An 11029-nucleotide genomic window follows, 5' to 3' on the forward strand; every position below is an offset into this window, starting at 1 on the left:
CCGTTCCTAAATATAAGACGTTTTGGCAGTTCAATTCGAACTGCCAAAACGTCTTGTATTTAGAAATGGAGGTAGTAATAGTTAGGCTAATTTGTGTGCACTATCAGTCTTTATATACGTGAGTATTGAGCTTGGCACCCCCTGTCGTTCTATTCTAGATCCACCACTGTCTCAGCAGTCTTGGTTAGAAGATGAAATGTAATGCATAAGCCTCAATTCTATGATATGATTAACATATAATCAATTAATCAGAACCTGAACTATAACGTAAGGTACCTTCCAGCAATGCATACATATCGTAGTTCTGGTGTGTAAACTGCGGGGGCACAATTCTTCTCGACGTAGTTCAGTAGTCCTCTAGTTTGGTCAATTACGCCAGAAACACCTTTGGGAGGAGGCCTGGGAATTAGAGGAAAAAGAAAAGAAATTCAGATAAAAGAAAAGTATGTTCCGGGTTTCATTTTGACACTTCATTGTTCTCAAAATTCCACCTGCTATCAAGTTAAAAATATTAAAGCTTGCGGGAATAAACATGTACATGACTTTTATGTATCAACTATCAATCCACATGTAAAAATACATAATAGTTGGGAGATTTTTACATGTAAGGGCTTGTTTGGATGGTTACGTATTAAGTTCAATCCCTTTGGTGGATAGAAAATTGAAGTAAATTATTTGCACATCCAAAGGGAACAGGGTAATATTTCTCACCTACCCAAACAAGGCCTAATCATATCCTCTAAACATAAAAGTACTGAAATCCACACACAAGTATGGAGAATATTGTGAAGGTAACAGGTATATCTACATTGTTGTAAGTTGGGACAACATAAACTTGCATGTTCTAGGAGAAAAACAGAAGGGGAATGTAACAATAGGTGCCAAATCTAATTTCCTCCATTTCATAATTCATGTCTGTGATGTAAGAGGCCCATAAATTTCTGCAAGAATTTGTCAAACTAAAGAATACAAGCCACTAAGCTTGCGTTACTCCCAAGTGCTAGTTAGAACAAAAAAAGGGTACCACCGGACTACTTATCCATGTGTTTTAACAGTGATCAGATAGAAAACCGTACAGGTGGGGAGTGCCAAGCGTGAGCAGCAAACTTATGTCAGAAGTCCCGAATTCCTCCATGTACACGCGCGCGAGCCAGCCCCCAGCTGAATGCCCTATCAATGATAGCTTCCCATCTGCAAGCATCAAACAGTCCAGAGTCAGGATGAATGCCCCCATTTTTAGAACATCGATCATTTTATTCCATGGTTTTCTGCACAATTTTTCTGCCTGCAATATCGTGGACAATTGAGAATACAGTCCACAATATTGAACCAGTCAGAGGGCTGAAACTAGCAGCAACAGAATTGGGATTCAAATTGGAAGAAACAATTGAACTTTAGATGGTGAACTGGAAGCAAGAATTTCCTTGTCATGGCAACTGAAACCAAGCACAAGTTGCTCAATGGCACAAAGGCAGTAAAACTGCTAGAGCTTCAATCGCGGGGCACTTGTCAGTGCTAGAAATTACACCATGATTTGGGAGACGGACCTGGAGAGGATAGCTCCCTGGCCTCGGACACCGCTTCCTCCACCCGGTTCAGGTACCTGCAGTGCAGGCAAGGTGTTCGGTGAAACGACCGCCTCAAGTCACAAAATCAACCACGTACGCATTCGGGGAGGGATAGAATGCCCAGGAGGCTAGGGTGGCCGCATTTTACCAGTCGAGGACGGGGCGCGGGCGGAGGGTGCCCCGCCAGTAGCTGGGGTCGGCGAGCCCGGCGGCGTTGCGGAGCCAGTCGGGGCGCGAGACCCGGGCGACGACGGACGGCACGCCGTGGCCGTCCCGCAGCGCCGCGGCCAGCCGCGCGTAGTCGCCCGTGTTGTTCCCGAGCCCCTGCGCGCCACTACGACAGACCGCCGCGCGTCACACACGGACAACCGGAAAGGAAAAGGAGCCGCGAGGCGACGAGGGAAGAGGGGAGGGGCGGTGATTAACTGGGAGGATGACGGCCGGGCGGCGCGGCAAGGTGACGGAGGCGTCGGAGGGCGCGGCGCGGAGCCGCGCGGGCGGGAGGAGGGAGAGCATGGCGCGCTGCGGTGGACGGTGGGTGGTGGACTGGTGGGTGCCTCGCCGTGGCGCGGCGTGCGCCTCTGGAAGAAAAACTCTTATCCGCCGCGGCGGTGTGCGTGCGTGTGACACGAGCGGCTTCACTCGGCAGAGCATAAGGCCAGGCCATTTCAGACGGCGGCCCATTCTGTTGGGCCGTGACCCCTGTGACGCTGTGTATGTTCATATAAATTTGTAAAAGGTGACCTAGCGAACTTGAACGCGAGAAAATGGGTCTTCCCTCTCGTTAGGGTTTCGCTCTTCTCTCGCCGCCACCGGCGACGTTGAGAGTTTTTTCGTCCCTCACCGCCGCTCATCTGACCGCTCCGCTCGGGCTGACCAAGGGGCAGTCCAGTACTGTTTCCCGGCCTTGGCAGGAGGGTTAGACGGGGTTTGGAGGTGTTAGGGTTTCTGGGTTGGAGCGCGGCGTACGATCGGATCCAAGGCCTGCTCTGGAGATGGCGAAGCAAGGCGCCCCGGGCGCATCATGCAGCAAGGGGAAGGGGAAGCTTGAAGATCTCATGGAGGAACTTGCCCTAAAAGAGGATGACCTAGATGATGTAGTTTTCAAGGAGGATGACGCGCCACCAGCAGAGAATCTCGGGTGTATGACCCTGGTTCGTGTCCATATCGATAAAGGGTTTAGCACGTACTGGTTCTTCCGTAATATGCGTTCTGCCTGGGATCTTGCAAGGAAGGTTAAGATCAAAATGCTTGAAGAGAACCTGTTCATCATGCAGTTCGAGTGCCTAGGTGATTGGGAAAGAGTGACACAAGGGGGGCCGTGGCACTTTCGGGGTAACCCCGTGATTATTGTGCCTTATGATGGTTATTCCAAGCCCTCATCGATCGAGCTGTTCAAGTTTGAGATCTGGGCGAGAATCCTTGACTTACCGATCGCGTATCATGGAAAAGTGAAAGCACTGGCAGCAAAGATCGGCGAGTTTGTGGAGTCTGAGCCGTCGTCCTTTGATTTTGAAGGCAATTTCTATAGGGTGCGGATCCGCCTGGATGTGCGTAATCAGCTGAAGAAAGCGACCTCTATTGTTCGTGGGGTCAGCGAGAAATTTTTGCGGTGAAATACGAGCGACTCCTAGATTGGTGCCAGGTCTGCGGCTTGATGGGCCATGAATTCAAGGAGCAAGGTGATGGTGTTCACCCTCCCTCCGCCCTGACCTTCAAAAATCTTAGAGCACCCGCAACTACGGCGTGGGGCACTCGCCGCCGCAACAATGGGCGAAGATCTAGGGGAACAGAGGGGGGGAGGGCAGCTCAGGACAGCGATCACAGGATGATGGCAATGGGGAGGATGACACCGAGATGGAGGACAATGAGGCAAGCCGCAAGAGGATGTCTGAAGAGGTAGCGACTGTGATCGCTCCCGGGGCAGCTAGTACGAGCCTGGATATTGTGCCGGTTGTAAACAGCAATGGTAGTACAGGAGTTCTACCGCTCAGCCCACCTCCAAAGCAAGACCCAAAGCGTTCTAAACTCTCGCTGCAGCCAGAGAAGGTGCCGAATCCAAGCGGAAGGAAGAACTCAGCGGGTCTCAAAATTCTTGATGCAAAAGCGGCGGCCTCCCCGGCGGAGGACCGCCGAACACAATGAGTTGTCTCAGCTGGAATTGCCGGGGACTAGGCAACGCCCCGACAGTTCAAGAGCTACGAGAAATCGTTCTAAAGTTTGCCCCTAAAGTTCTTTGTATCGTTGAAACACAGATTGGTCAAGTTAGAGCTGAAAATCTATCAAGTACTTTAGGTTTTGATTCATCTTTTGCTGTTGGTTCCACCGGTAGAAGTGGTGGTTTAGCTTTGTACTGGAATAATGAAATAAAAATTGAGGTGTTGGGCTACTTGCAGTATCATATTGACGCGAAGATCTCTGAGATGGGAGGGGACCCGTGGAGGCTGTCGTGCTTTTACGGAGAGGCACAAACTCATCTCCGCCACAGAACGTGGGACACAATGAAAATTTTGGCTGCCTTACAAAACATGCCATGGATGTGCATTGGGGATTTCAACGAGGTTCTCCGATATGATGAACACGAGGGAATTTGACAGAGAAGTCAAACTCAGATTCAAGGTTTTCGCGATGCGGTAGATGTGTGTGGCCTGATTGATCTTGGCTACCAGGGTTGCAAGTGGACTTTTGAAAAAAAGGTCACTGGCGGATCATATACCTGAGTCAGGCTTGACAGGGCTTTGGGCACGCCCGAGTGGTGTGCTCGCTTTCCACTAGCAGTGGTAGATCATTTAACAGCCGCGACATCTGATCAAGCTCCTATAAATCTCACGTTGGCTCCAGTGGATAGAAGGAAGCAGGGAGACAAATTGTTTCGGTATGAATGTATGTGGGACACGCATCCCGAGTTGATCCCTACGGTTCAGCATGCGTGGGAGGCGAACGGCCCTAATCTAACTGCGGCGGAAGATCGAGCAAATTTGCAATCCCTGTCCAACAACTTGGGGGAGTGGAGCAGGTCAACTTTTGGGAGTGTCAAGTCAGAGATAAGGAGGCTGAAGAAAGATTTAGAGCGGCTCAAGAGCGATCCAGCTAGGACTGCACCTAGTCATGTTGAGATCAAAACAAATGACCGCCTGATTGAGCTTTATCTTTGGGAAGAAATAATGTGGCGCCAACGTTCGCGAGTGACGTGGTTGTCGGAGGGGGATAAGAACATGCATTTTTTCCACCTCCGGGCATCAAACAGAAGGCGCAAGAATCTGATAAAATCTTTGCAGAAGCAAGACGGACAGCTTACGGAAGAGTTAACGGAGATGCAGCAAATGGCACTGGATTTTTATAAAACCCTATACACTTCGGAAGGGGTGGAGGGGCTTGATGATGTGCTTCAACATGTCCCCTTGAGGGTAACAGAGGCGATGAATGAGACTCTTTTGGCGCCGTACAAGGAAGAAGAAGTTAAGAATGCATTCTTCCAGATGTTCCCGACAAAGGCTCCGGGGCCGGATGGTTTTCCGGTGCACTTCTTTCAGAGGCACTGGGATATATGTGGTGCGGCGGTGACACGAGCTGTTCTGAGCATAGTTCGAGGAGAAGAGAGTCCGGAGTGTGTGAATGACACTGTTTTGGTATTAATCCCCAAGGTATCAAAACCAATTCTTCTGTCTCAATTTCGACCTATCAGTTTATGCAATGTTTTCTACAAGATAGCTTCAAAGGTTCTAGCTAATAGACTGAAGGTAATACTCCCTGGTGTTATTTTTGAAGAGCAATCAGCCTTTGTGCCTGGCCGGCTTATTTCTGATAACATAATCTCAGGATATGAGTGTCTGCACTTCATGAAAAGGAACAAATCAAAGAACAATAATTATTGTGCTCTCAAGCTCGACATGATGAAGGCGTATGACCGAGTGGAGTGGAACTACTTGGAAGCTATTATGAGGAAACTGGGCTTTGCAGCATCATGGGTCTCTACTGTCATGACCATGGTGAGAACAATTTATTTTTCAGTAATGTTTAACGGATGCAAATCAGAGGAGTTTTTACCTTCCAGACGTATTCGTCAGGGAGACCCTATCTCTCCATACCTTTTCTTGTTGGCAGCAGAGGGCCTTTCGTGCCTGTTAAAAATCTCATAATGGATCATCCCAGCTCAGCGGCATCAAGGTGGCTCCATCGGCTCCGTCGATGAACCATCTTTTATTCGCGGATGATAGCCTGCTATTTTTCAGGGCTAGTGTTGATGGAGCAGAAGAAGTGTCACACCTTTTGGATACTTACTGTATGGCCTCGGGCCAGAGGATCAACAAGGAAAAATCTTCGATCTTTTTCAGCAAAGGATGCCCACAGATCGTCAGAGATGCGGTAAAGGGAAGCCTCCAGGTTCCTAATGAGTCTTTAAGTGACAGATATCTCGGTATGCCCACGGATGTTGGACATGCAAAAAAGGGCACCTTCAAGCACTTGAGCGACAGGGTATGGGATAAGGTGAAAGGCTGGATGGGCAAGTGCCTGTCTGCAGGGGGTAAGGAGGTGTTAATCAAGTCGGTTGCAAAGGCTATTCCGGTTTACTCCATGTCATGTTTCAAGCTCCCCAGAGGCTTATGTGAACACATAAATTCTATCATCCGCAAGTTCTGGTGGGGCTACAAGGAAGGGCAACGTAAACCGGCTTGGGTATCGTGGGAAGTAATGACGCAGCCAAAGTACTTGGGAGGAATGGGTTTCAGAGATCTCAAGCTTTTTAATCTAGCATTGTTAGCTAGACAGGCGTGGAGGGTGCTGCATGATCCTTCATCACTGAGTGCTAGGATCCTCAAGGCGTCTTATTTCCCAAATGATGAGTTTCTTATGGCAGAATTGGGTTCGCGTCCCTCGCAGATTTGGAGAGCTATCCTAGAAGGGCGAGACATCTTAAAACAGGGCATAATTCGAAGAATTGGCAATGGTCACACGACGAACATATGGGATCATAATTGGATTCCTAAGGAGGGATCACTGCGGCCAATTGTATCTCGGGTCATAAACCCACCGCAGTTAGTATCGGAGCTATTACATCCAGCAACTGGATCATGGAATGAGAACCGTGTTCGTGAAGTATTCCTGCCTACAGATGCCGAGGCTATCATGCGGATTCCTGTGTGCACGAGTAATGTTGATGATTTTTGGGCATGGCATCCGGAGAAGAAGGGGCGTTTTACAGTAAGCTCGGCTTATAAATTTATGATCAAAACTAAGATTACACGGGAAAGCTGGCTTGAAGGGAGGAGTGGATCCTCAAGCACTGACCGAGAAGAACGGGACTGGACCTCGCTTTGGTCACTGAAGGTGCCATCGAAGGTCAGAATCTTCATATGGCGACTTGCCCGTCACTCACTCCCAACAACGGACGTTCTAAACAGGAGGAATATGGCCACACGCGACTCCTGCCCGTTGTGTGGAGCTCCAGACTCATGGCGGCACGCCCTGGTGTCATGCACTTTAGCACGCTGTACTTGGGCGCTATCGGATCCGGCCCTGGTAGCTCACATCACTAGTAGAAAACAGGGCTTTGGTCCAGGCCGGGTCAGCCCATTAGTCCCGGTTCAGTCAAGAACCGGGACTAATGTGAGCATTTATCTCAGTTCGTGCGGCTAAGGCATTAGTCCCGGTTCACCTGGACCCTTTAGTCCCGGTTCGTGCCACGAACCGGGACTAAAGGGTGCGATGCCCATTAGTCCCGGTTGGTCGCACCAACCGGGACTAAAGGTTAGACCTTTAGTACCAGTTGGTGCCACCAACCGATACTAATGGGTTTTGAGGCATTAGTACCGGTTCATGGCACGAACCGGTACTAAAGGTTCCATTTTCAAACACCCACCCCTCCTTGGACCGCCTTTTCAGTTTTAGAAAAAACAAAAGAAAATGATGGAAATGTCAAAAAAATAAAATAAAATAAGTTTTCCATGTGATATGTGGTCTACTTGTTGGGAAAATTTACAAATATGAATTTTGACTTTATTTGCAAAATCTCTCTGGAATTTGTAAAATGGGCATAACTTTTGCATACGAACTCGGATTAAAAAGTTTTTTATATGAAAAATCATCTACTCGAAAAGTTACATCCAAATTTAACGGGGGAAACCCCGTTAAACATTTTCAAAATCCTCAAAAACGTAACAGAAAAAAAGTTACGGGGCTTTTAAGATCTAGAGTGGAAAAAATCGAAAAAATTACTAGTCAAATCTGGTCAAACAGTGGTCAAACTGTCGTCAAACAATGGTCAAACTAATTATTCTAGAATATTAGTGTTACTAAATAATTATTTCAGTTATTTTGAATTTTGGTCAAATCTGGTCAAACTGTGGTCAAACAATGGTCAAACTAATTATTCAAGAAATATTAGTGTTACTAAATAATTATTGTTTTTTAAAACAATAGTTTCAAACTCAAACAGTGAAATGTGTCACTTCATGCTCAAGCAAAATTCATGAAGGTTAATAGGATTGACATCTTGCTATTGTCAGGAAAACAACAAGTGTAGACTTGGAAACGAGAGAGAATAGAACCCGGAAGTTAAGCGTGCTCAGGCTGGGGGAGTGGGAGGATGGGTGACCGTTCGGGTAGTTAGATGATTTGAAATGATGAGGGGTGATTAGAGGATAAATTGAGCAGTGATGAGGGGTGGTGATTACACACTAGATGTTAAAATAATTCCGAAATTTGAAAATCAATAAAGGTGAAGCTCCACGTGGCCGCGCACTTTAGTCCCGGTTCTGGATTGAACCGGGACTAAAGGAGAGAGGCATTAGTACCGACCCTTTAGTCCCGGTTCGAAAACCGGGACTAAAGGGCCTTACCAACCGGGACAAAAGCCCCCTTTTCTACTAGTGCATGGCGGAGATTGAAGACCCCAACGCCAAGAATGATGCACGAAGACCTTGACCAGCAGTCCTTTTACCAATATGATTGTGACGCTGTGGGCGGTTTGGTATGCCAGGAGTAACGCGATACATGAAGGCATTTTTCAATCTCCAATGCAAACTTCCTCATTTGTCACCTCGTACCTTAATGAGCTGCAGCAACTGGAGAAGCCGATCAAGCGACGAGTGCAGACAGTACATCAAGGAGGTAACAGGAGTTGGCGTGCGTCACCGCTAGGTGTTGTGAAGATTAATGTGGACGGAGCCATGGGACGTCATAGACGTGGCGGGGCAGTGGCAGCAGTGTGCCGAGATCACACGGGAGTTTATTTGGGCTCATCAGCGGTTGTTTATCGTGGAATTACTGACCCCATGATCTTGGAAACATTCGCGTGCAGGAAAGCTCTAGCTCTTGCAGAGGATCTTCAGTCAACAAGAATGATGATTGCTTCAGATTGCAAAGGAGTGATTCAAGATATAAACGAAGGAACAAACGGTCCACATGCGGCTATAGTACATGAAATAACACTTCGGAGAGGCTTTTTCAATTCGGTTGCTTTTGTGTTTGAGCGTAGAAATCATAATTTCGAATCTCATAATCTCGCCAAGTTCGCTTGTAATTTAGGAGTAGGTCGGCATGTTTGGTTGGGAGTTCCCCATGACCAAAGTCGTGTACCTATGAACATTGCTATCATTCAATAAAGTGGCGAGATTTCTTAAAAAAAAATTAAAAAGAAATTTCTCAAAAAAAAATATAAATTTGTAAAGTTCCCTGAAACAAATACTCCCTTCGTCCCAAAATAAGTGACTCGAGTTTATACTAACTTTGTACTCCATTTATATTTTTACAAACTCGAGTCACTTATTTCTCGAGTTTACACTAACTTTGTACTCCATTTATATTTTTACAAACTCGAGTCACTTATTTTGGGATGAAGGGAGTACTAAAGATTTGTAAAGGTAGTACAAACTCAGATATGGATGTATCTAACACTAAAAAGTAACTAAATATATCCGTATTTAGACAAATATAAGACAAGAATTTTGGGACGGAGGGAGTATAATTTTTTAAAAATCCTCAAAAAATATAAATCTATAAAGGCCTCTTTGATTATTACTCCCTCTGTAAAGAGATATATAGTAATCTAAATGATTTTATATTTATTTACGAAGGGAGTAGTAAATATAGTAATCAGTGTATACTCCCTCCATTCACAAATGTAAGATGTTCTAGATTTTTCCCTGGACGAAATGTATATAGACACGTTTTAGTGTGTTTGTTCACTCATTTCAGTCAATACGTAGTTCATATTAAAATATTAAAAATATCATATATTTGTGAACGGAGGGAGTAATTCATAAAATTCTCAAAACACAAGAATACGAAATAAAATAAAATTCAAGTAGCATGTCCTCTTGAATTCTATAAGATTTCTAAATCACGGACATTTGGATCAACTAGTATGTGATGTCACAGGAAAAAAAGTTGCACCAAGAGTTTTGAGTAGATGGAAATTTTCCTTCAGAGGAGTGCAAAGTAACACTTAGTTTTTTTCCCTAAGGATCCTAAAACTGTGAATGTAGAAAAATTTCCTTAGGATGCATCTTAAAATCCCATGCAATTACTTTGAACCAATGAAGCCCTCAAAGAGATGTTTATGTTTTGAATTAAAATATCTTTTTCAAAACCTGTTTGTGCATCTGATAAACAAATGCTTCCTAGTCCGGAAGTAAGTGTCGCTCAAACGGATGTATCTAGATGTATTTCGGTGCTAGATACACCTGTTTGAGCGACACTCATTTTCTAACGCAGGGGTACTCATGTATTTACCCAAAAATAAAATATAATGTAAATACTAAAATCAATGTATATATTAATAGAACAAAAAATAGAAAATTAAATAAATGCAAAAAATAATCATAATAATATCGTGAAAAATAAAAGGTCTACCAGGTTCATCCTCCGACTCTATCAAGCAACTAGTCCTCATGGCTCGCCTTTTTATCTTCTATGATACTCCTTCCGTTCCAAAATAGATGACTCAACTTTATACTAACTTTAGTACAAAATTGGGTCATCTATTTTAGAACGGAGGGAGTAGTTCCATGAAGAATGAACGGTTTGATAGCCTACCTACCAAGTACGATGGTGGTGTGGTCTTTGTTGCTCGATTTCGTGGAGGACATCAGAATCTGGGGGAGACGACCCTGGATGGTGAGGCGACAGAGCCTTCGAAAAGCAGCGTTCGTGGGAGGTTTTGGTCGGCGTCCTTGACTACATGGGTGGTGAAATGGCGGCGGGCTACGACTGCGGCGTGGAGGTTCTTCCTTACCGTCGGACCTGAGGTTCAGTTTCTCCCAGTGGCGGAGCTTCAAAGGAAAACCTGGGCGAGCCAGCCCAAAGGAGAGAACTGCAGGTGATGCGCTTGGTTAGGCTCCAAACCGTAGGTAAAAGAAGAAGTGCAAAATACTGGGACGACCATGGCTCAGTTTGGCCCTAACCAAGCTCCGCCCCTGTTCTCTTCCCTTCGTCTCTCTCTCTCTCTCTCTCTCTCTCTC

At 45.9% G+C, this 11029-nt stretch overlaps 1 protein-coding gene across 1 annotated transcript in view; it reads right to left on the reverse strand.

Annotated features, from left to right (window-relative positions):
- LOC119314844 overlaps positions 1-2177 on the reverse strand; it is a 3537-nt gene extending 1360 nt beyond the window's left edge. The window contains exons 1-5 of the mRNA XM_037589533.1: positions 1995-2177; positions 1717-1892; positions 1548-1603; positions 1077-1191; positions 277-399 (exon numbers count right to left, since the gene is read on the reverse strand). Coding sequence (XP_037445430.1) covers positions 277-399; positions 1077-1191; positions 1548-1603; positions 1717-1892; positions 1995-2084 — 560 coding nt within the window. The 5' untranslated portion in view covers positions 2085-2177. The remainder of the gene's footprint in view (positions 1-276; positions 400-1076; positions 1192-1547; positions 1604-1716; positions 1893-1994) is intronic.
- Positions 2178-11029: the final 8852 nt, after the last annotated feature.

Source organism: Triticum dicoccoides, chromosome 6A (genome assembly GCF_002162155.2).
Source record: "Triticum dicoccoides isolate Atlit2015 ecotype Zavitan chromosome 6A, WEW_v2.0, whole genome shotgun sequence".
In the NCBI taxonomy this organism is placed as follows: domain Eukaryota; kingdom Viridiplantae; phylum Streptophyta; class Magnoliopsida; order Poales; family Poaceae; genus Triticum; species Triticum dicoccoides.